Below are 25812 nucleotides of genomic sequence, written 5' to 3' on the forward strand. Positions count from 1 at the left end.
TATATTAATGACCTTGCAGACAATGTTAATAGTAAAATCTGGTTTATATACCTAAAAACAAAGATGATGTGACTTACCAAATGAAAGTGCTGGCAGGTCGACAGACACACAAACGAACACAAACATACACACAAAATTCAAGCTTTCGCAACAAACTGTTGCCTCATCAGGAAAGAGGGAAGGAAAGGGAAAGACGAAAGGATGTGGGTTTTAAGGGAGAGGGTAAGGAGTCATTCCAGTCCCGGGAGCGGAAAGACTTACCTTAGGGAGAAAAAAGGATGGGTATACACTCGCGCACACACACACACATATCCATCCACACATATACAGACACAAGCAGACATATTTAATATGTGTGGATGGATATGTGTGTGTGTGCGCGCGCGAGTGTATACCCGTCCTTTTTCCCCCTAAGGTAAGTCTTTCCGCTCCCGGGACTGGAATGACTCCTTACCCTCTCCCTTAAAACCCACATCCTTTCGTCTTTCCCTCTCCTTCCCTCTTTCCTGATGAGGCAACAGTTTGTTGCGAAAGCTTGAATTTTGTGTGTATGTTTGTGTTCGTTTGTGTGTCTGTCGACCTGCCAGCACTTTCATTTGGTAAGTCACATCATCTTTGTTTTTAGGTATATTTTTCCTTCGTGGAATGTTTCCTTCTATTATAACCATATCAGTAAAATCTGGTTTTTTACACATGATGCCGTTATCTATAATGAAGTACTGTCTGAATGAAGCTCCATAAATATTCAGTCAGATCTTAAGATTTCAAAGTGGTGCAAAGATTAGCACCCTCACTCTATATGTTCAGGAATGTGAAACTGTGCATTTTACAAAACAAAAAAAAAGATGTAGTATTGTACCCTATAGTATCAATGAGTCGCAGTTGCATTCGGCCAACTCATACAAATACCTGGGTATAACACTTTGTAGGGATATGAAATGGAATGATCACATACGTTCAGTCGTGGATAAAGCATGGGGTAGATTTCCTCATTACCAACAAACACTGTCTGCCTGTGTTCATTCATGCGAAGGATCACCCTGTGGCTAAACATGCCTTGGTGCATGGCCAGCACATCTTGGCACAGTGTTACACCGTCCGGGTTATCTGGATACTTCCCACTAACACCAACCTATCAGAACTCCGGAGATGGGAACTTTGCCTTTACAAATGTCTGCTTGTGTCTGTGTATGTGCAGATGGAGATATATATATATATATATATATATGTGTGTGTGTGTGTGTGTGTGTGTGTGTGTGTGTGTGTGTGTGTGTGTCTGTGTCTGTGTCTCTGTGTGTGTGTGTGTGTGTGTGTACCTGTCCTTTTTTTCCCCCCTAAGGTAAGTCTTTCCGCTCCCGGGATTGGAATGACTCCTTACCCTCTCCCTTAAAACCCACATCCTTTCGTCTTTCCCTCTCCTTCCCTCTTTCCTGATGAAGCAACCGTTGGTTGCAAAAGCTTGAATTTTGTGTGTATGTTTCTGTTTGTTTGTATGTCTATCGACCTGCCAGCACTTTTATTTGGTAAGTCACATCATCTTTGTTTTTAGATATATATTTCCCACGTGGAATGTTTCCCTCTATTATATTCTTACAATTATAAGACTTATATTCCTGATTAATTGGACAGTGGAGAGAGACTCATTTTAACTAAGACTTCCATATAACACATTTCTTTCTATTAAATTACATTGTCTAGTTTGCCAAAATATGGAATTATATTTCAATAACAAAGTTTTTGTTAAGTACATTAATTACTCTGAAACTAAATGAGTGCAAGATTTCCTAACATATTTTCTACATTAACCGTATAAAGGTTATCGTTCTTTGGGTGGCTTTTTTATCTAGCTTATATTATTAGGAAGTTAGCAATCAGGTTTAAGTTTACACATGAACAATGATAACAATGTTTTTTATTACTGGTATTTGTAATTAACATAGTTTCCAAGAAAACTAACTACACTTATTGAGTCCCAATTAACAAAAAGATTGTAATGGATAATAAAGTTGATAAGTCCTGAGTCAATATTCAAGATTTTTGGTGCTGTGCATGTCATAAAAATAACACTATTGAAAGTGTTTGCAAGAAAATAAATAACTAAAAATTTTGAGGTGAGCATAATACAACAGCTGGATGGAATCCACCTGCCTTTGTCACACACTGACATATTTGGAAGGATGCATTCTGTCCAGCCTTTTCAATTTGGGTTTTCCTAAATCACTCCATGCAAATACCAGGATGATACCTTCATCAAGACCATGGCTGGTCACATGACCTATCCTCACAGAGCATACTATATATATATTTTGAGCTAATGCCTTCGCATTGTATTAGCATGAATATTCCTGTATCATTGTGACGTGATTATTGGATACGCACACATAAAGTAAATAAATGTTATAGAAACAACTTACTTTACACATCATTCGTTTTAATAATACCTTATCGTGGGGGTAGATTTCAACACGTTGAAATCTACCCCACTCCAACGTGGGTAGATTTCAACGTGTTGAAATCTACCCCAATGGATTCACTGGAGCTTGCCCCATATACTCCCCTTAAGGTCAAAAGACTATTAATTCCTTGGTAAAGTGTTTCAAGTGGTTTATTTAAGTGCAGAATCACTTAATGGATAGGCTGAACAAATCTCACTTACCTCAGCCACTATTTAGGAACAAAAATGCAACATCAAAACAGAAATAAAGCTCTAGTTTTTCACAAAATGAACCAGTATTCGTTGAATAGCAATTTTTTATGGATATGAATGGAAAGGAACCCAATGCCAAACTACTATCCTGCCAAGTGACTTGTTTGTTTTCCTGTTGGCCAGTTAAATATATAAGTGGCATTGTGTCCTTCATGTTCATAGAAAACTCTTTCTGTATACTGCACCTCACCCATGGAGTAAGGAGTATTTGGGGCGGGGAGGGAAGGGGATATGAGGTGAGCACAACACATATCTGCCGCAAGCGGTTTTGGGACAAAAAACAGCATTTCATTTGTTGACAAATTAATGTATACGGAGTGATGGGGCCACATTAGCATTAACCGATTAAGTGACCTGCAGAACAAATAAATAAACAGAAGTGACCAAACGAGACAACTGAATGCCAATTATCCGGTACTCTGCTAGCAGCAGCCGGACACTGTAAAGCGTTCCTTCGAAAATGTGGCGTATCGTTTAGTCTTATTACATGGAGCATTTGCTTCTTTCATCCTATGCGCCAATGGATGGTTGTCCTCTACATAGGTTTTGAATAATGGAGCGACTGCCATACTGAGGCCTGTAAGTCCGTAACTACTCAACATTATGAGACCCAGTAACTACTACGAGCATGTCTCCCTCTTCGTCATGTTGCAGAGTTAAAAACAAAACTATATTAAGTGTTTTTGAAATAAATTAACGTTCATACCTCAGAATGGAGAAGCCATTTAGTTTAAATGTGGTCGACACTAACTTCCTCACCCGTGCCTCAGCCATTGCTTGTTAACTTGTTTAAATGTTAAACTTTTGTTGTTCCAAACTGTTTCCCGCCAAATACAAGCTATTACTTCATTTGTTTTTTAGCGCAGGATGACACGCCAAGAATTGAATTTCCCTCGTTCAGAGTGCAACGTGGTACTATAAACCAGAATTTCGATTACTGTTACCTTACTTAAGTTTTATGCATAGCAAATATTGATACTTCCATCTTCCAGAATTAATGACATAATAGATTCAAAATATACATCATGGACGCTCCAAAGAACTCAGAAATTTGTGGACAAATGAAACTGTATAGTGCATAGGTCCTACTCGTCCTAGGGTCATACTAATCTGACCTTACTGGGAGCGAATGTAGGAGTACCTGTCCTAAAACAAGAAAGATTGTAAAAGAAGAGAGTGTTTTGGATAGGTGAATAAATAAAGGAACCTTACCAAACGTAGGAATATATTTCATTTTATACGAAGATCTAAGGGATAAAATCAGTTTGCGTGTACAATATCTGAAGGCTAAAATTGGCTGTAACTAGATCAACGTCTTCATCCGCGAAGTTTTTGCTACTTTTGGTGTAAAGTGTTAGACATTAGCAAATAAAGCAGGAAACATTTTCGTTACGATGTGCTGCGGAATCGAGTTCTCAACATGTGTTTAGACCTGAGTTAGTATGTCGTAGCAAATGAGGAGTCTTGGCAGACAGGTATTTTTCTTTTTCGTTAATACACATTGGTTGTGCCCCGAGGGTATCTCCAGAGTTTCATAGTGTATTGAATTACAAATCATATCAATAATTTCTTTGTGTAACAGTTAAACAAATTGTACATTTAAAAACACTGCTAAATTTCGAATTTCATGTTAGTCTTGAACCTTCTCTGCTTTGTATTGTGTGGCTTTTGACACAAGTTAGTTAAGTGTTTACTTATTTACACGTCAATATATACTAACCTTAGATATGTCAGCTTAATACAACAATAAAATAATTGGATGTCAGTAAACATTCCTGCACATTTACAAGTTTAATTAGTTCTAAAGCTTATTTTATACTGTTTATTCATATTCACACACAACTCATATGCCCTTTAGGCTGACATCAGAGCCATAATGATACCAGTACCCTGCCTCTACATTAGGTCTTTTTTATTCCCATTTGTGTCCTTGAAAAATGCAAGTCGGCATCCCGCAGCTCTTGCAAATGTGATACCAGTAATCAATACTAATTTGCTACATATACCAATGTTTAAATATTGCTTCATACTTAGTGTAGTTTTATCATGCACTAAAAAAGGAGTGGCTTTAGTTTTGTTACTTAATTTTGATGCTCATTTTTTATGAATGTGTACACCAAATTGAAATAAAATTAGCTTATTTCAGCAAAATAAAAACATTTTTAACTGATTTGAGTGTAACAGCAAGTTCTATTTTGTTTAACACTAAAAATGGATGATGCAATATAACCCCTTGTTCACTGCAATTATCATTCATTACTGTTATGCAATCCTGTTACTATTACTGCAACATTGCCAAAGAAAGTTCTGCAAGTCAGTTTACATTGTATGAAATGGATACACATTTTTTTAGCCCAGTTGTAGAGGAAAGAGGCAGTGGGAGCAAGTAGAGTTGTAGTATAAAGAAAATAAATCCAACCTCTTTTATGTAGTGCAGCGAAAGGATTACCATACTGTTTTGGTCTTCAATGTGGATTATTAATTTTATTATCCGAGTTGTAAGTGGTCTACCCAGTGGCCCACGAACCACATCGTCACCCATTCCAGCTAAACTTTGAATACAGCACAACCAAATGAACATGTGAGCAGTATTCATCAGTGATTATTGTTACTTTTGCTTGTCTGTATTGTTTGGCCATGAAGGCTAGATATAACTGGAGGAGGGGGGGGTGGAGGAAAAAACCACCCACTTACACAAAAACTAATGACATAAAAGCAAATTGCATTTGCTGTCCGAGGACACGAGCCCACAGCTCAAGGTGAATGTGTGTCTGTTGTATGTTGTATGTCTCGATGTGAGCCATGTGAAAAGCATAATGTTGATTCTGAGAGGTAGTCATAAAATTTTAGTTGCCAGCTTAAAAAAAAAATAAGCTGCCACCATAAAACTAGCTTATGGTGTTTGTTCCTGTCTACAGATTCAATTGAAGTGAACTGAACTGAATTTTCTGAAACTGCTTCAGGAAGTTAGGTATCTTAACTTTTTCATCATTGTATACATACAAAACAATAATGTACATCACAAAAGGTAGTGAGAACTGGATTACAAACGCTAGTGTACACACCCACAATACAAGAAGGAAGAATGAAGTACGGAGCATACCCCATGGACTGGCAATGCTAGAAAAAGGACCCCAGTACTCTGGTATCAGACTACTAAGAAGTCTGCCTAAAAACCTGCAAGATAGTGTACTTGACAATGACTTACCAAAGAAACTTAAGTCTATCTCATTGAAAAAGAATTTTACAGTATTACAGAATGTTTATGCCATTAAATTTGTATATATTGTTATTCATTATCAGTGATGTGAAAATGTAAGCTAAAGGGGTAGAAAAATAAGTGATAATGAAATGTTACTACTTTGACATGTCCTATATTACACGTACATTTACTGTACACAATGTAATCTTACAGGCTCAAATAAAATTCAGTTCAGTTCAATTTGATCCTACAGGTTTATGTTGTGAGTGTATGTATAATATAGGATATGTCAAGAACAGGAAACATTCGTCACTTACTTACAAGGACCAACCATTTTTATTACACCCGCCAACATAATTGATTTTATAAATAACAATATATACTGAATAAAGCATACACTTTAATTAATGCCAATCAGTGAGGACAAATGTTAAAAAAAGGGTGGGGGGGGGGGGAGAGAGAGAGAGAGAGAGAGAGAGAACTGAAAAAATTAATGAAGCTTTGGACCATCAGAAAGCATCATCTTGAAAATTCCCTCAAATCATGTTAAAATTTTTAATGGGTGATCTTAATGCTCAAGTAGGTAAAGAGAAAAAAAAATGAGAAAACATTGGGTTGGTTTCCTGCCGATAAATGGACAAAATAAAATAACCAAAGACTTGTTGAAATGTGCAAAAATTTTAACCTTAAAATCATGTCAACACATTTTAAAAATAACTGTTCTAAACAAAAACACTTGGTAGGCACAGAGTAAATTTAATGGAGCATTTCAAATTTATCGTGAAGCAATTTCATACCTGAACTACAAAGAAATTTTAAATGTCCTAGTTAGGAAAGGGGCTAACATTGATTCTGGCCATTATTTGATGCGAATAAAAGTAAAACTTCAAACTTAAAAACTCTTTGAAATAAAAAAAATGTTATCCCAAAATTTGACTCTGCTAAAATAGCACCAACTCTAACAAGTGAACTTTATAAAAAGCAATAGAACAGTTGGCAAAGCCTAAGAGAAAAGTTCATCAAAACAGCACAAAATTTAATTTCTCATTGAAAGAAACAAAAACACCCTTGATGGAACATGGATTGTGAGACAGCAGGTAAGTATAGGCATGAGGCATTCCGAAATTGGAATAGTAACAAAACAATAATCCATGTGACACCTTTCTAACTGTAAGAAAAGAAACATCTAAATTAATCTGACAGACTAACAGAAACTACAAAAATGCCCAACTAGAAATTGAAAGAGACTTCCAAAAGAACAATACAAGAAACTTTTATAAAACATCCAGAACAAAGCTGATACATTACCAACCTCAAATTCTTCGCTTCAAAAATGAAAATGGCAGTTTGGCTCTCAACAAGCAGGAAAATTGTAAGGTACCTACTAATTATTTTGAAAAACTATTGAACTGCCCAGAACCAGTGAATAAATTCCAACCATAGTAAACTAATAACACCAACCATAACTCTAAAGAATCTAATGAAATCGAAACAAACAAATTATGACTGTGAGGACTGGAAAATTGCCCTAATTCATCCACTGCTTAAAAAAGGGGATAGAACTGGTGTTAATAATTATCGAGGACACACTCTTCTCCTGGTCACATACAAAATTCTCTTGCAGTGTCTAATTGATCAAGCCCCAGAAAAGTTAGAACCTACAATTGGTAAACACCAAGCAGGCTTTAGACCAAACAGATCCTTTCTGGAATAAATTCTTAATTTAAAACTAATCCGTAGGCACCAAAGGATTTCTAGTTACAATATTGTATGTACATTTGTGGATTTTAAAAAGGCCTACGACTGAGTTGGTCATGAATCTCGTTTCCAAATTTTAAAGGAACAAGGGCTAGATAATAAAACTCTAACACTGAGTAAGGAAACCTTAACCAACACTAGCTCAAAAGTTAAATTAATGGGAGAAATTTCTGAACCATTTGATGTAAAGACTGGTGTTAGATAGGGAGATGGACTCTCCTCATTACTCTTTAACTGTGTTTTGGAAAAATTCGAGTCAAAATATAGATCAATCAATCAAGTTATAACAACAAAAACAATCAATTATTGTTAAAATTATTTACTTGGATAGATAAAAAATATACTCACCAAGCAGCAGCAGAACACACACATAAAAGATCGTTGTGATTGGCAAGCTTTCGGAGCCAGTGGCTCCTTCTTCAGGCAGAAGGCTTGAAGGGAAAAAAAGAAGGGTTTAGGTAAAGGACTGGAGAAGTCAAGGAAAAAGGGTAGATTTTGGGAAGGTCACCCAGAACTGCAGATCAGGAGAGAAGAAAAGACTGATTGTTCAATCAGTCTATCCTTCTCATCCCGTACGGTAAGTCCACAGTTCTGGATAACTTTCCCGAAATCTACCCCTTTTCCCAGACCTCTCCATTCCTTTTCCTTCACCCTTCTTCCTTCCCCTTCAACCTTTCTGTAACAGAGCGAGGTGGCACAGTGGTTAGCACACTGGACTCGAATTCGGGAGGACGACGGTTGAAACCTGCGTCTGGCCATCCTGATTTAGGTTTTCCGTGATTTCCCTAAATCGCTTCAGGCGTATGCCAGGATGCTCCCTTTGAAAGGGCATGGCCAATTACCCTTCCTATCCTTCCCTAATCTGAGCTTGTGCTCCATCTCTAATGACCTCATTGTCGACAGGACTTTAAACACTAACCTCCTCCTCCTCCAACCCTTCTGCTTGAAGAAGGAGCCACTGGCTCTGAAAGCTTACCAATCACAACAATCTTTCATGTGAGTGTTATGCCACCACTTGGTGAATTTATTTTTTTATCTATCCAATTAAATAATCAATATATCTAAAAACAAAGATGATGAGACTTACCAAACAAAAGCGCTGGCAGGTCGATAGACACACAAACATACACAGACACAGGTGTCTGTGTATGTGTGGATGCATATGTGTGTGTGTGCGCGAGTGTATACCTGTCCTTTTTTCCCCCTAAGGTAAGTCTTTCCGCTCCCGGGATTGGAATGACTCCTTACCCTCTCCCTTAAAACCCACATCCTTTCGTCTTTCCCTCTCCTTCCCTCTTTCCTGACGAAGCAACCGTTTGTTGCGAAAGCTTGAATTTTGTGTGTATGTTTCTGTTTGTTTGTGTGTCTATCGACCTGCCAGCGCTTTTGTTTGGTAAGTCTCATCATCTTTGTTTTTAGATGTACTTTTCCCATGTGGAATGTTTCCCTCTATTATATTAAATAATCAATCAAGTTAGGAGTTAGGTAGAAGTAATATTAGAGTAGACTGCCTTGCCTTTGCAAATGATCTGGTAGTTTTCAATACGGATATTAACACAGCTCAAAAACAAATTGAAATTCATAAAGAAGCTGTGGAAAAAGTAGGTCTACAGATATCATTATTTAAAAAAATGGGATGTGGGGGTTATTTGACATGCAATAAACAAGCACCAAAGTTTTTTAACGCGAAGTATGGAAAAACAAAAAGGGTTTCTCAATTTAAATACTCGGGGGAAATTACACAAGAAAACAGTCTGGAAAAAGCTGCAAATGAAGTTCGCTGTCAAAAAACAGCAACTGCATTCAGATTAATGCAAAATATTTATAATAAAAAAATCACTTCGTAAATTCCGTAAACTTAGGCTTTAGAACACTGTAATCAAACCTGAATATCTTTATGGATTGGAAACTTTATTTTAAATAGAAAGAGGTATATTGAAGAAATTCAAAAGAAAAAAAGAAAGATATTTAGGAAAATATTAGGCCACAAAATTACTGATGGAGAAACTGACAGGCTGAGAAGTAATAATGAAATAGGAGAATACACAGTAACACAAGAAACTGAAGACTTAAATTTTGTGGGCACATTAAGAGAGTGGCAGCCACTAGGTTGACAAAACAAATAGTAGAATTCTATTAAAACAGAAGTAAGGCCAAAACTGAGCCCATTAAATAGATCCCTGCAATTAAGGAGGATCTTAAAGTAGCTGGTATAACTCAGGCAGACGTTAGAGATAGAAAAACATTCAGACAAAAGATATTTTGTCAGAGGAAAATCAGAGAACGGACTGGAACACCATGGTCTGATGAAAGAAATCGTTCTGAAATAATTAAACAAATTTGGACGCAAAGGAAGGCCAACCGTCAAAAGCGAATTTGATTCAATGTACCTCGCATGGTCGTATTGGGCCCATTGTTGTTGTTAAGGTCTTCAGTCCTGAGACTGGTTTGATGCAGCTCTCCATGCTACTCTATCCTGTGCAAGCTTCTTCATCTCCCAGTACCTACTGCAACCTACATCCTTCTGAATCTGCTTAGTGTATTCATCTCTTGGTCTCCCCCTACGATTTTTACCCACCACGCTGCCCTCCAATACTAAATTGGTGATCCCTTGATGCCTCAGAACATGTCCTACCAACCGATCCCTTCTTCTGGTCAAGTTGTGCCACAAACTTCTCTTCTCCCCAATCCTATTCAATACTTCCTCATTAGTTATGTGATCTACCCATCTAATCTTCAGCATTCTTCTGTAGCACCACATTTTGAAAGCTTCTATTCTCTTCTTGTCCAAACTATTTACCGTCCATGTTTCACTTCCATACATGGCTACACTCCATACAAATACTTTCAGAAATGACTTCCTGACACTTAAATCTATACTCGATGTTAACAAATTTCTCTTCTTCAGAAACGCTTTCCTTGCCATTGCCAGTCTACATTTTATATCCTCTCTACTTCGACCATCATCAGTTATTTTGCTCCCCAAATAGCAAAACTCCTTTACTACTTTAAGTGTCTCATTTCCTAATCTAATACCCTCAACATCACCCGACTTAATTCGGCTACATTCCATTATCCTCGTTTTGCTTTTGTTGATGTTCATCTTATATCCTCCCTTCAAGACACCATCCATTCCATTCAACTGCTCTTCCAAGTCCTTTGTTGTCTCTGACAGAATTACAATGTCATCGGCGAACCTCAACGTTTTTATTTCTTCTCCATGGATTTTAATACCTACTCCGAATTTTTCTTTTGTTTCCTTTACTGCTTGCTCAATATACAGATTGAATAACATCGGGGAGAGGCTACAACCCTGTCTTACTCCCTTCTTAACCACTGCTTCCCTTTCATGTCCCTCGACTCTTATAACTGCCATCTGGTTTCTGTACAAATTGTAAATAGCCTTTCGCTCCCTGTATTTTACCCCTGCCACCTTAAGAATTTGAATTGGGCCCATATGCGAATAATAATAATAATATACTAATTTAATTAAGTAGGTACTCTAAAACAGTAAAATCCCTTTTCCATTAGTAGTCTTTGAGCTTCTTTGGGAAGTTACTGTCACATTTGCTATCATGACGGTTTTTGGGCACCTCTCAATGCAGCACATTCCTCCCAATTGCAGATAATTTGGTGGAGACCTAGGTTGAAGAAATCTACATTCTGGCTGTTTGTGAAAGGTTTCACCTCGAAAATCGTCCCATTGTCATTATGGAAATGCTGCAGTCCAAGTATAGAGGAACAAATCACAATTCTGCCATGCCCCAAGAATTTGAAAGGGGGGCAGCACACATTTTGTAGCCCAAAGAAGCAGTGTACGCTCTGTGCAGAATGAGCTGGGATTTTGTCATGGAGCAAAAACACCCCCTTGGACAGCTTCCAGTGACCCTTCATCTTGAAAGCCTCCTGTAACCTCATCAGGAGATTTCAGTAGTAGGCTCCTGTGATGGTTTGCCACTTTCTGGAATAATCTCCAAGAATAATGTGTTAACACAACACCAAGGCAATCCAAAGAAACACGCAGCGTTACCTTACCTTATGATGGTTGGTTCTTGGCCTTTTTTTAGCAGTGATTAATCCACACATTTCCATTGCCCACTTTATTCATTTTTCTTTGTGGTCATAGTGATTTACTAAGCATTCATGCATGGTGATTAGGTGACTGCCTCAGTTCTACAGGCTTTTCCTCGAGTGTGAACTGTCGCAGAAAAGGTGTTGTGAACACTGCAAGACGTTGAAAACTTATCTATGACTGATTTTTTACATTTTCCCCTGTTGCCTTGATTGCAATACACCAATGATCAAGTGCCAGAGCCTCACTCCCCCCCCCCCCCCCCCCACAGAGAGAGAGTCTGTCACTGCCTCCTTTGTCATCTAGACTTGTTTGACAGTGCTGGAAGCATCTGGACCACCCAACCACTGTAATATCTGATAGTGCTTTGTTGCCATATACTTCCAATAATTCAGCATGAATTATTGTAGCATTGTTCCCCTTAAAATTCAGAAAACAGATTGCTACATGATACGCCACTTTGTGACAGGTTGCACCAGTTGGGATTTAAAAGACTTCTCTAGTCGTGCTGTGACTCTGGAATTTCAGTTTCTACCATAACTGTATCTGCATAAATATTCAGCCAAATCTTGATAAAATTTCAAAGTGATGAAATGATTGGCGATTTGCTTTAAATGTTTGGAAATGTAAAACTGTGCCCTTCTCAAAACAAAAGAACATAGTATCCTATGATTATAGTATCAGTAACCTTTAGAATTGTTCAACTCGTACAGACACCTGGCTGTAATTGTTTGTAGGTGTATGTGAAATGGAATGATCACATAGATGCAATAGTGGCTAAAGGAGGCAGTAAACTTCAGTTTAATGGTAAAAAACTGGGGAAATGCAATCACTCTACAAGGGAAATGGCTTACAATCACTCACGTGACCCATTCTAAAATATGCTCAGGTGTATGGAACCTTTACTAAGAAGGAGTAATAGGGAATACGGAATGTATACAGAGAAGGACAGCACAAATGGTCACAGGTTTGTTCGACAAGTGGGAGAGTGTCACAGAGATGGTGAAGAAACTGAACTGGCAGGCTCTTGAAGATAAACTATTCCAAGAAAGTCTACTTACAATGTTTCAAGAACTGGCTTTAAATGATGTCTCAAGGAATCCACTACAACACCCAGCGTATCGCTCTTATAGGGATTGTGAGGACAATATTAGAATAATCACAGCACCCAAAGAGGCATTTAAGGAAGACCACCTAATAACTGGTACAATGGGACATATCCTCCGCCATGAACTTCATGCTGGTTTGCAGAGTATAGATGTAGATGTAGAAGCAAACATAGCAAGCAGTCCGACTTTAGACTCTATGGGCGACTGTAGTAAATTTTGTGATTAGATTCAAGGCAGTGAACTGCTCACATTGAAAGTCAACAAAAGTAAGAGATTTCATATAAACAGTGGTGCTGATTTGCAGCATTATTAATAAACTTTTAGAATTTACCCAATCAGACACTATGTTACAAATTGATACTATTCACTATGAATCTTTCAACATGCAGTCGAGTATGTGCCTATTTGAAACTTCCAGACAGATTAAAGTTGTAGGTTGGGTCAGGACTTGAATGCAGAACTTATGTAAAGGTTTCAAATCCAAGACTTGATCTGGAATGTAAGTTTATCTGTCAGGGATTTTCCAGTTATGTGATGTTGAACAAACTTGAAAAGTCACTCACAGGGAGGGTGTATGAATGACTTAGATCAATTGGGAGAATTGTGGGAAGGAATATCCTGCTCTCAAAATGCTGAAGCAACCTATTCCTGTAACTTTAGGAACCTCCCCCTCATGGCTCTTTCGTGAGTATGTGTATGGTATGCCTGGGGCCCCAAGGTGTTGCAGCATCTATTTTCTTTCCTGTGCTGCAATCTCCTATTTACAACAACCCTTACTTCTCTTAACTTTCTTTCTCATGGCGGTGGCCTTTTGTATTGACCCGGCTACTTCTCTAGGCCCTGCTTTCTTTCGTTTACATATTTATCCATTTATTTTACGTAAATATATTGGATGAAGTAGTTTTTTGGCCATCTTTTGGGTTTAACCTCAATTTTCAAAAATTTTTCTTTGGTGTGGACTGATTGGGAAAGAATGCCTTAAATACACTATGTGATCAAAAGTATCCAGACACTTACAAAAACATATGTTTTTCATATTAGGTGCATTGTGCTGCCACCAACTGCCAGGTACTCCATATCAGCGACCTCAGTAGTCATTAGACATCGCGAGAGAGCAGAATGGGGTGCTCCGTGGAACTCGAGGACTTTGGATGTGGTCAGGTGATTTGGTGTCACTTGTGTCACACGTCTGTACACAATATTTCCTCACTCCTAAACATCCCTAGGTCCATTGTTTCCAATGTGATAGTGACGTGGAAACATGAAGGGACATATATAGCACAAAAGCGTACAGGCCGACCTCGTCTGTTGACTGAGAGAGACTGCCGACTGTTGAAGTGTGTCGTAATGTGTAATAGGCAGACATCTATCCAGGCCATCAGACAGGATCTACTGCAAGTACTATGACAGTTAGGCGGGAGGTGAGAAAACTTGGATTTCATGGTCGAGCGGTTGCTCATAAGCCACACATCGCACCAGTACATACCAAAAAACACCACCTCGCTTGGGGTAAGGAGTGTAAACATTGCACGATTGAACAGTGGAAAAACATTGTGTAGAGTGACAAATCATGGTACACAATGTAGCGATATGATGGCAGGGCATGGGTATGGCGAATGCCCAGTGAACGTCATCTGCCAGCGTGTGTAGTGCCAACAATAAAATTCGGAGTCGGTGGTGTTATGGTGTGGTCGTGTTTTTCATGGAGTGGGCTTGCACTTCTTATTGTTTTGTGTGGCACTACCACAGCAAAGGTCAGGATGTTTCAAGCACCTTCTTGCTTCCCACTGTTGAAGAGCAAATTGGAGATGGTGATAGCATCTGTCAACACGATTGAGCACCTGTTCTTAATGCATGTCCTGTGGCGGAGGGGTTGCACAACAACAACATCCCTGTAATGGACTGACCTGTACAGAGCCCTGACCTGAATCCTATAGAATACCTTTGCGATGTTTCGGAACGCCAACTTCGAGCCAGGTCTCACCATCCAACATCGATACCCCTCCTCAGTGCAACACTCAGTGAAGAGTGGGCTGCCATTCCCCAAGAAACCTTCCAGCACCTGATTGAACATATGTATGCCTGCGAGAGTAGAAGCTTTCATCAAGGCTAAGTGTGGACGAACACCATGGAGAATTCCAGCATTACCGATGGAGGGCACCATGAACTTGTATGTCATTTCCAGCCAGGTGTCCGGATACTTTTGATCACATAATGTAGCACCAACTACCTACTGTGTTAAAGATCCTCTGTGTAGACTCTATGTGCACTTAAAAGCCAACACAGTAACCAACTCAACATGATGGGATTCTTGTGTACCCTTTCAGTAGACCCCTGACAATACAGGGATCACACTTCTGATGCCCAAGCTGCTAGTTCCCCAAGCATAGCAGGGAGTAGATGTCTGTCTTCTTGGGGCATCAGGACTCCTGGCAACAGTCATTGTGCCAAATGCCTTTGGTGCAGCTGAGTGCCACTTATTAGGAGAGCCCCTAATTGACATAGGTGGTTTCAGGGCAGATTTTTTGCACATAACACATCAGACAAACCAACACAATGGCTGTACTGATCTGGCTGTGTCAGCAAGTTGGTATATCTCTTTCAATGTGCACAGTTAAAATCTAACTGCCTTCTATACCCTGGCTACCCCATGGGAAGCAAGACATGCCAGAAAACTGGGAGTGAAACAATTTATTCAAAATGTGGTGTGTACTAGAGCAGATGGAGATACTTTCACAGTGACAAAGCCATGATTTTTCATGGAACAAATAGAAGATAAATTTAGAGGAGTTGATTCATTGGCAAGTTTGTGAAACTGATCACTTTTAATTAAAGCCTTCTATGCTGTACAGTCTCAAGCATTTTAGACAAGTGAAAGACTGAGTGACATATCAGTGGGACATAAAACATTGAATATGGTACAAGAAGATATCTTTCACAGCGACCTTACACTCCAAATCAATGAGGAGCTGCAAGCTAACCTACAACATTCAGACATGCATTTTGTCCAACACATACAAAAAGGTCCAGAAGATAACTTTATAGATAGAGGTGCTTTCACCTTAGCTTTTGAAGGAAATATCCTCCCATAAAAAGTGAAAATTATGATATATAGGTGTGGCATAAAACCTTACACACTACCATCCATGAGACATTTCCAATGCTTACACATTGGATATGTGTCATCCCATTGCCCAGCACCCAAAATGTGGAAACTGTGGAAGGTTACTTCACGGTGGTTGTCCTTGTGACCAACCACCTTTTTTTGTAAATTGTAAGGAACACAATCCTTCACATTCACTCAATTTCCAGTATTTGAAAAGACAGTGGGAATCAGTTGACTGCCTGTTATATGGACATGTGCATCCAGTCAATATGCTGACAAATTATACAAAGGTTGCATCAGTCAGTCCACCTACAACAACTTTTCAAAACCAAACTTACTACCACCATCCCCTCACATGGGTCCTGAGGCACTATCTTTGGGAATTCACTCCCCACACTCAGCAGGAAAAGCAGCACTTTCTTCCAGTCTCTACTGGTGACAAGGCTTCCGCTTTCCATAAATCCACAGATCAGAGGCCCAACAGCAATAAGTGGCTGAAGGAGTTGTGGACTTTAGGCCCAGGGCTCCTTTGCTCTTCCTCCATTCTACACCCACAGCAGCTTGGCACTCAAAAGAATCTCACCCACCAAAAGTTGCAAAAGAGCAGAAGAAGAAATTTCTCGAAGGTTACTCTAACGCCTTCAGTGGACCCAGAAACCTTGCGCCATCATTCTCATGAACCATGCTGGTGACAGACAATAGTGTGACAGTAACACTTTCCAGTCATCCCGTCACTTCCTTGTCGTCACCTAGTGGACCATCTAACATGCTGGGCACTTTGAAAAGCCAACTGGCTGTTATATGCCACTGCTCTCATCTTCGCTCCCTCTCTGTCAGATTGCATCATCAAGTCTGTGGGAGACATCTCTGATGTGATGTGATAATCCATGCTGCTGTAACTGCTATTCCCCTTTCTGCAGGCCTCCTCCTATGCCACCCATTGCCTTAGTGGGCTAAAGACATTGTAACAGCTATTCAGGATTGTTGAGCAGCCCTGTAATGTCTCAAGTGTCAAATTTCACAGACCACCCTCCTCAATTTTAAAAGACTCGCTGTCTAATGAAAAGCAGTAAAAGAATCCTGGGAACATTATATTTCCCCTCTCTTGGAAGATTTGTCTCTTCACCCCCAGTGTTTGACAAGCTCAATAATCTTTGGGGCCACCAAAGTTCAACAGCTGTTCCGGGTCTCTTCGTACAGGGTAGCCTTTGTATCAGTATGTCAGTTCTTGCTGAACACCTTGTGACATACTTTGCAACAGTGTTGACCTCTTCTTACCCAGCTACCTTTTGAATGCAAATATGAGACATAGAACACTCCTCCCTGTCCTTCACCACTCACTACACTGTATTATTTAATGAACTGTTCACTGATTGGGAACTGATTCAGGCTCTTGCCTTGTCACACAATATGGCCCCAAGCCGTGATTCAATTCACAGTCAGGTGATCCAATATCGGAATGTTATTCAAAGGCTCCACCTACTCAGGGTCTTAACCGTATTTGGGTCAAAAGTGTCATCCCCTCACAGTGGTGAATTAGTGTCATCGTCTCAATCCTGAAGCCAGGCAAAAAGCCAGCATCTGTTGACAGCTGCTGATTGATTAACCTCACTAGTATGCTCTGCAAACTGCTTGAAAGGATGTTCACCCATGAATTATGCTGGGCTCTTGATCTTGGGGCCTTCTTTGTCCCTAACAGCATGGCTTACGGAAAGGACAATCCACAGCCAAATCATCTGGCTATTTGGGAAGTGGATTTTTCTAAATTCCAGCACCTCAGTGCAATGTTTTCTGACCTACATTTGGCACAGGAACCTGCTTGCCACCATCACGTTTTACTTACTCTCCATGAGGAGGCCTTTTGAGGTCCCTAATGCTTTTTATTCATCAGTTTTTATCCCACCAGTTGTTTTGGGTTAGGGTGGGTACTTCACTCTGCTCCATGTGTGTCCAAGAAAATGGCATCCCGTAGGGCTCCCTGCTGAGTATTACCCTCTTCCATGTCACCATCAATGGGCTAGTGACTTCTCCACTGGTTACCCCAGCGCTGTACTCATATGTCAATGACTTTTGAGTTTAGTATAGCTCCCAAACTGCAGCTTCGTAGAATATCAGCTCCAAGGTGCTATCCAGAGGACCTCTGCTTGTTCCTTTTCCCATGGTTTCCAATTCTCTCTTGCAAAAACATGTGTCATGCATTTCTGTCATTATATCATGGTCCATCCTCGCCAGAACTCCACTTGGGTACCCAGCACTGGGACATTGTTGTACAGTCCCAAATTTTGGGATTCCTCTTTAATAAAAGGTGGCATGGCTGCCCCACATTCATCAACTAAGTGGAAGCTTGACATCTGTGTTTCTTTGCCCACAGCTTGTGAGGTGTGGAATGCGTTATTCTCCTTCATATTTACTGGTCTCTGGTCTTGTCCCTATTGAGCTATGGTCACCAGGTTTATGGTTCAGTGGCACCTTCAGCTTTGAAATTGTTGGGCTGAGTCCACCATTGTGGAATAAGACTAACCACTGGTGCTGTATGGAGCAGTCCCACAGGAGCTCTCCTTGCCAAAGTGGGTATCTTCCCTCTTCAGTTCCAACAGTGCGAAATCTTGCTCATTTATGCAGTCATTATCTGACAGTTTCCTGTCATCCAATTTATCACATTCTTTTTGCATATGAGGGGCATCAGCCCCACTGACACCCATCCTTGGATAGGATCACTGGTTGGAATGTGCCTTGAGGCCCTCTGCCAGGACCTCTGCCTAATCTCCTTAGAAAGTGCTTCTTGCCGCTGCCCCCCCCCCCCCCCCCCCCCCCCTGTGGCTAGTATCCAGACCACGAGTTGGGATCCATCTATATCAAGATCACTAAGTATCAGTCACTCCAATAACTTTATGGCATCTGTACCATTCAGTTTTTGAGGAGTATCAGGTTGCTGCTATCATTTACACTGATGGCACTAAAACCATCGATAGGATAGGTTCCTGCTGGTCAGAACCAACATTTGTTTCTGGGGATGTTTAGTGTTTTTGTAAGGGACCTGAAAGCCATTAACAGAGCTCTGCATTTGATTAAACAGACCTTCCTTGATCACAGTTTAATTAGTACTGCCTCAGTAATAAGTCTCTAGACTATTGATTGATGTTACTCTTTTCACCCTGTGATACTTCCTATTCATGACCTCTGTGACCTTAGTCCTACTACCAGTTCAGTTTCATTCTCTGGGTCAAAGTCATGTTGGTATCCCAGGGAATGAACTGGCTGACTACCTGAATAAAGAAGTGGATTCTTACCCAACATTTGCTTTGACAATCCCAGGTGGGGATTTGTGGATGCAAAAAAGTCCACTCCTCACTTCACAATGGAACACCTAGTGGGCTACTGCCCTCTCAAATAAACTCTCCACTATCAGGGGACATCCAATGTATCATAATCCTTCTACCATTCCTTATGGGAGGAATCCACCACACTATGTTGCCTCCAGTCACACCAGACCAATCCATGGTTTATTTTATGTAATGAGCCATCTCCATGTTGTCGTTTTGGAGCCTTATGAACAGTAGCTGGTGTCCTGGTGGGTTGACCCCCCCTCCCCCCCCCCCCATTCCCTTCTGGCTCTTCATGTTAAGCATGGTCTTCCAGATTTTTTACCTCTAATGTAAGCGGACGACTCATTATTGGTTGAACTGGTTCTCCATTTTCTGTGTAGAAGCGGTTTTTCTTCACAGATATAACATTTTAAACTACCTTCGGGGGAGGGGGGGGGAAGGGCGGTCAAGGGTGGTTGGGGTTGAGGTATGTTCTGATGCACGCTGGACCTACAGTGTCCTCGACCCTACCTCCTTTGCCAGCTGCCTTTGTCATCCATGTCATTTTATAAGTGCCTTGAGATGCAGAGTGCCCCCTTTTTCTGTCACCCTAATTTCTGTTTAGGGGTAGCACCCTGCTGAATAGTCCCTCAGGCACTCAGAATTGATTTTCTGGGTACTGGCTTGGCGTCCTGGGGATTCCTGAGCTGAGGACTGGTAAGTGCTGCCAGTCCCCTGTCACTGTAAGCTTTGTGCACGCTTCAGCGACCACCACGTGGCGGTGGAACATTGTGTGTCTCAGAGACGGGGATCTTGGCTTGACCGCGCAGATCATGAGGACAGGATAAAGATCTATTAAAAAAAAAAAAACCCTCAATCTCGAGGTGTGCTCCACGCTGCTGGGATGGGATGCATGGCTATTGAGGTGGAATAGTCATTAGCGGGGGACCTCTGGGGAACCTGCTGCACATCTGTTGTATAGGGCTTACTCAGGCATGCGGGGCTCTGTCCGAGTGGACCCTTATTTCCCTGGCTGCTCATGGGATCTAGATGGAACCCTCGAAATCATCTTCTCCTTCCAGTAGGAAGGGTGTACCACCTGGGAGTATTCACAACCATTCATCCAAAAGAATGAGATATGCTAGTCATCCTGATAATAAGAATACTTTGGACTGCAGTAACAGGGCTCATAGAGTCATGAATAACAATGTGTTTCTGGTGATAAAGAGGAAGGAGGGGACATTTGAAAAAGTGTACCCCTTTTATATCCATAAGGTTTTGGAAGGCCTTGGTGGAACATTAAAATCTGTAAAACAATTTTGTAATGGCTCATTGTTAGTTGAAACTAACAGGTCACCCCATACAGGTCCAGGGATTAAAGTAGGACCGGGGTATTCCTGCCTGTCGTAAGAGGAAACTAAAAGGAGTTTCACATGTTTCGGCTGTCATGTGATGGTCCCCTTTAGGATTTGACATCCATTCTTCAAAATTTTCCCGAGGAGTGAGCCAACTGGGGAAGGGCGCCTCACATGGTGCCTTGTGTCCATCGTGCATTGAGATCTTAGCCCACTTTCTTGTTGTCGCATTGCTGTCCTGCCCATTCTCCGTCTCTTGAGTGAGGACACCTTCCTGGGTGCATTTTCCACCATGCATTATGCAGTGTCGCTTTCTGCATTGACAATGACCGTGAACATCTTTCCACTTGATATCCAGTATGGTAGCCAGTCCATTGTGGTGGGACCGCCATGTTCCCAGTTTGTTGTAGCCCCCTGACCACACAGGGATCGCTCTGCTGATGACTGCGCCGTTAACTCCCCACATATGCCAAGGGGTAGATGCCCATCCCCCTGGGGCATTGGGACTCCCGGCAATGGCTATCCTGCCAGGTGGCCTTTGCTGGGTATGGGTGGCGTCCGTGGGGAGGGCCTCTGGTCGGAGTGGGTGGCATCAGGGCGGATAACACGCAATGAAGCGTAGTCCATCATCTCTTACTGGTGGTGAAACACCAGCAGTCTCTAAGCATTCACGAGCTCAATTCAGCGCACAGAAGAATGACCCGAAATCATTCCCCTCCCTGGCCACACCATGGGAGGAATGTCAGGCTAAGGATGGCAGCGGATGTTATTTGCCCGGGTACCTTGTATGTTCGAGAGCAGATGTGGAATCTTCCATGACAATGAAGCCTCAGTTTTTTGTTGAGAATTTAGAGGACAAGTTTGGAGAGGTGGAGGGCTTGTTCAAAATGAGATCTGGGTCAGTCTTGATCAGAACAGCATCCTGTGCTCAGCCATGGGCGTTACTCACTTATGACAAACTGGGAGATGTTTCTGTAACCATCACGCCCCATAAGAGCTTAAATATGGTCCAGGGTATCCCCACTGGGGACTGAGGGATAATCAGGTTGCAAGTGGTGCCTTCATCTTGGCCTTCGAGGGTGATACATTTCCCGAGAAGGTCAAGGTGATGGTCTACCACTGTGATGTAAAGCCCTATATCCCTCTCCCAGTGTGGTGCTTTAAGTGCTGGAAGTTCAGCCATATGTCTTCCCACTGTACTTACAGTGTCGCATGTCGAGACTGCGGACGCCCATCACATCCCAATACTTCATGTGCCCCACCTCCCATCTGTGTCAACTGTGGAGAGCACCATCTGCCTTGCTCGCCAGACTGCAGGATTCTCCAGAAAGATGATGGAATGATGACAATGGAAATTTATGCCAGATCTGGAATCAAACTCAGATTTCCAACTTTTCGCGAGCGGCCACTTACTGTTAGGCTATTAAGGCATGACTCCCAGCCAGGCACATTCTTTCATACGTCATCAACCATGTGTCTACAAGCTGTACCCGTACATCCATTATGCATATTTCTGTACAGGGTAAACTTGAAAGTTGCTTGCCTGGTGTCAGGAAAGTTGCTTGCCTGGTGTCGGTAGATGAATATGATATTGCAGCGCATGTGTCATTCCAAATTATGATGTGATGTTCTTTGGAAGTGCATGCATGTCCAAAGGAACAGGCACTATGGTGTCTACTGCTGTTATGAAATACGTTAAATGTATTCGCAATTGCAGATGAGGACAACCATCAGCTGTACACTCACGGTTGGCGACGTATAGAAGTTTAGGTCTGCCCATGAGAAGTGCTCAGATAGCCTTGATAAGGCAACCACTCACAAAAAGCGGGAAATCCAGGTTCGAGCCTTGTCTGACACAAATTTTCATTGTTCTCATTCCATCATACAGCTGATGGTTGTCCATATTTGCAATTGTGAATACATTTAATGCTTTATTTCGTACCAACTGTAGTCACTGCAGTGCTTGTTCCTTTGGATACCCTGTATGGTAATATAAATAACGGATGTACAAGTACAGGCTGTAGACACGTGGTTGATGACATAATGAATTTTGGATCTGGCCATGAGTTGTGCTCAGATGGCCTAATGGTAAGGTTGCGAAAAGCAGGAAATCCGGGTTCGAGTCCCAGTCCAGGACTAATTTTCATTGTCATCATTCCATTATCCAGCTGGTGGTTTTCCAAATTCGCAATTGCAAATATATTTAATGTACTGCAGCGAAAGTTCCCACCTGCACAGTTCAGAAAAGCTGGTGTTGGTAGGAAGGATCCGGAAACAATCATGTGAAGCACAAAGTGTTGGGCATTATGTTCAGCAGGTGGGTAGTCCAGCTGTCTATTGGCCACAGTTTGTCACTGGCCATTTGTGCAGAGAGACAGCTTGTTGTCTACCATGCCCACATAGAAAGCAGCACAGTGGTTGCAGCTTAGTTTGCAGATCACATAACTGCTTTCATAGGTAACCCTGCCTTTGATGAAATAGGTGATGTGTGTGACCGGAGTGAAATAGGTGGTGGTGGGAGGATTTATGGGACAGGTCTTGTATCTTAGTGTATTGCAGAGATATGAGCCATGAGGCAAGGGGTTGGAAGCTGCTGTGGATTTGGGATGGACAAGGATATTGCATAGTTTCAGTGGACAGTGGAATACCACTGTGTGAGAGGTGGAAAGAATAATGGGTAGGATATACCACATTCCAGGGCATGATAAGGGATAGTTGAGACTGTGATGGAGAAAATAGATTCAGTTGTTCCAGTCCTAGGTCATACTGAGTCATGAAGGGAGTGCTTCTTTGTGGCCAGACAGTGGAAATTTGGAAGGTGATAAGTGACTACAGAGACAAGGCGTAGGAGATCTTTTCATGTACAAGGTTGGGAGGGTAATTTCAGTGTGTGAAGGCCTGTGTTAGCCCCTTCATTTATTCGGAAAGGTACTGCTCATCACTGCAGATGCAATGGCCACTGTTGGCTAGGCTGTATGGAAGGGGCTGCGTGGTATGAAATGGGTGGCAGCTGTTGAAGTGAAGGTGTTATTGGTGGTTTGTATGTTGGATATTGATAGAGGTACTGATGTAGCCATCTTCGAGGTGTTGAGGTGGAGGTCAACAATGGGGAAGATGCCTTGTTAGAGGGAGAAGATCAACTCAAGCAAATGGGGGAGAAGGCATTGAGGTTCTGGAGGAATGCTGATAGGGTGTTCTCACCCTCAGTCCACATCACAAAAATGTCATCAGTGAATCTGAAACAGCTGAGAGGTTTGGGATTCATGGTGGTTAGGAAGGGTTCCTCTAGAAGGTCCATGAATAGTTTGATATAGGATGGTACCATCATCATTGCTGTACCACAGATTTGTTTGTTTGTGATGCCTTCAAAGAAGAAATAATTGTAGGTGAGGATATAGTTGGTCATAGTGACCAGGAAGGAGGTTGTGGGTTTGGAGTCAGGTGAGCATTGGGAAAGGTAGTGTTCAACAGTGCAAGGCCATGGGCATTAGGGATCTTAGGTTAGAAGAGGTGGCATCAATAGTGACAAGCTAGGAGCCATGTGGTAATAGAACAGGAACTATGAAGATTCCGTGGAGGAAATGGTTGGTGTCTTTGTGTAGGAGAGTAGATTCAAAACCACAGTGCTTGATACTTTGTCGGCAGGTGAGATTATGAAGTCAGGATTGGTTTTTAGGTGTTGGATTGAGCTTATTTCTGAGGATGTGAGGTTAGTTTCCATGTAAAGAATTTGGGGAATGATGGTGAGTGCAAGGTTTGAGATTAAAATATTATGGAATGTTAACAAGGGGTGATTTGAGGGCAGTGGGGGTGGATTATGGTTGGATGGAGGAATGAACTGAGTCAGGAGGCTTTCAGCATTGGTTTTGGGTTGAGTTTGATTGGTAGGGTTGATGACAAAAAAGTGCCTTTGTAGAATTTGAGAAAAGGAGAGAAGATCTTTAATAAGTCCAGCAAGATTGAATTTAGAAGTGGAGCAAAAGGTAAGGCCTTTGGAAAGGACTGATACTTCTGTGAGACTGAGGCTTGTAGAGTACAGGTTCATGACAATATTTCAGGTCTGTTTAGGTTATGGATGGTGGTAGTCTGTGGTAAATGTAGAAGGTCTGTGAGACAGGGTTTGTCTCAGCTATTAGGGGATGTGGGTGATGTTTGGTGGCTGCTGAAGAGGTGGTGGATAGTGGTAGTCCAAGGCAGGGATAGAAGGAGAACAGGGTGGGGAGTTTTTTGAGGTGGCATTGCACATGATGCTCTAGTTACAGGAGGGCAAGAGTTTCAGAGCAAGAGAGGGAATGCACAGAGTGCGCCATCTTTATCCTTCCTACCAACACCAGCTTTTCTGAATTGTGCAGATGGTGGTAACTCACTCTGCAATGTATCCTACATTTCCTGTAACCCCCCCTGGTCTCAACCTTTGCTACTCATTATCCTTCACCCATCTGTCTGCCTTCATGCTTCCACTGTTAGCTTTCTGTTCTGTCAAAGCCCCCTCCTCAATTTCTCTCCTTTTCTACTCCCCTTTTGCCTCCTCCCCCCCCCCTCCCCCACCCCAAACCTCCTGACTGCACCTAGCAACCCTATCCTGTCCTCACCAGGTCCCTGCAAGCTCCCACAAGCAGCACTACACCTTCCACCACCCCTACCCTCCTATCCCTCCCCCCTCCCCAACCCAGTCTCATCCTTACTCAAACCACCCACAGATTGCCTCTCTCATCAGGCCCAGCTGCTGTACACAGTCTGGCCTTTGAGGTCAGAGACAGTTGTCATGCATTTGTTATTTGTACTTTTGTATGTATGTGTGTGTGTGTGTGTGTGTGTGTGTGTGTGTGTGTGTGTGTTTGTTCAGATGTATAGCATTCTTGTTGTACATGTCTGCAATTGATAGTTTTCTCCCCATGGCGACTAGCAATCTATATGTTTCATAATACTGTCATTACTCCATCATGGATTTTTCATTGTTTAAAACAGATAAATAAAGCATTAATTCATGAGAAGTTAGCAGTAAGAATATTGTGTATAGTAAATAACCAGGCATCTCAGAGAAGCCTTTTCTTTGAACTCTTACTCTCATTTTCCAAGCTAGGCTGTGACTTCCTAGACTTGTGACATCGGGCTGGGAGTCATAGGTCCCCCTAAATAGGTCAGATGTGTACTGTACATCAGAGGTAGTGACCCAAGCAGCTGACTGTGTGTGAGGT

At 41.5% G+C, this 25812-nt stretch overlaps 2 protein-coding genes across 7 annotated transcripts in view; one reads left to right on the forward strand and one right to left on the reverse strand.

The window, feature by feature from the left end:
- The window catches only part of LOC126183514 (DNA polymerase epsilon subunit 2), a 114476-nt gene extending 109677 nt beyond the window's left edge, over positions 1–4799 (reverse strand). Inside the window, exon 1 of one of the 3 annotated variants that reach the window (XM_049925577.1) lies at positions 4428–4799. In XM_049925577.1, coding sequence (XP_049781534.1) covers positions 4428–4480 — 53 coding nt within the window. In that variant the 5' untranslated portion in view covers positions 4481–4799. Of the gene's footprint in view, positions 1–3413; positions 3608–3651; positions 3788–4427 lie in introns of those variants that run through there. The other 2 variants (XM_049925586.1, XM_049925569.1) reach the window with 2 other exon arrangements.
- LOC126183537 (N-alpha-acetyltransferase 80) overlaps positions 3803–25812 on the forward strand; it is a 145344-nt gene continuing 123334 nt past the window's right edge. The window contains exon 1 of one of the 4 annotated variants that reach the window (XM_049925626.1): positions 3803–3896. The gene's annotated coding sequence lies outside the window, so the exon portion shown is untranslated. Of the gene's footprint in view, positions 4183–25812 lie in introns of all 4 variants that reach the window. The other 3 variants (XM_049925640.1, XM_049925617.1, XM_049925610.1) reach the window with 3 other exon arrangements.

This window comes from Schistocerca cancellata, chromosome 1 (assembly GCF_023864275.1).
Source record: "Schistocerca cancellata isolate TAMUIC-IGC-003103 chromosome 1, iqSchCanc2.1, whole genome shotgun sequence".
NCBI lineage: Eukaryota > Metazoa > Arthropoda > Insecta > Orthoptera > Acrididae > Schistocerca > Schistocerca cancellata.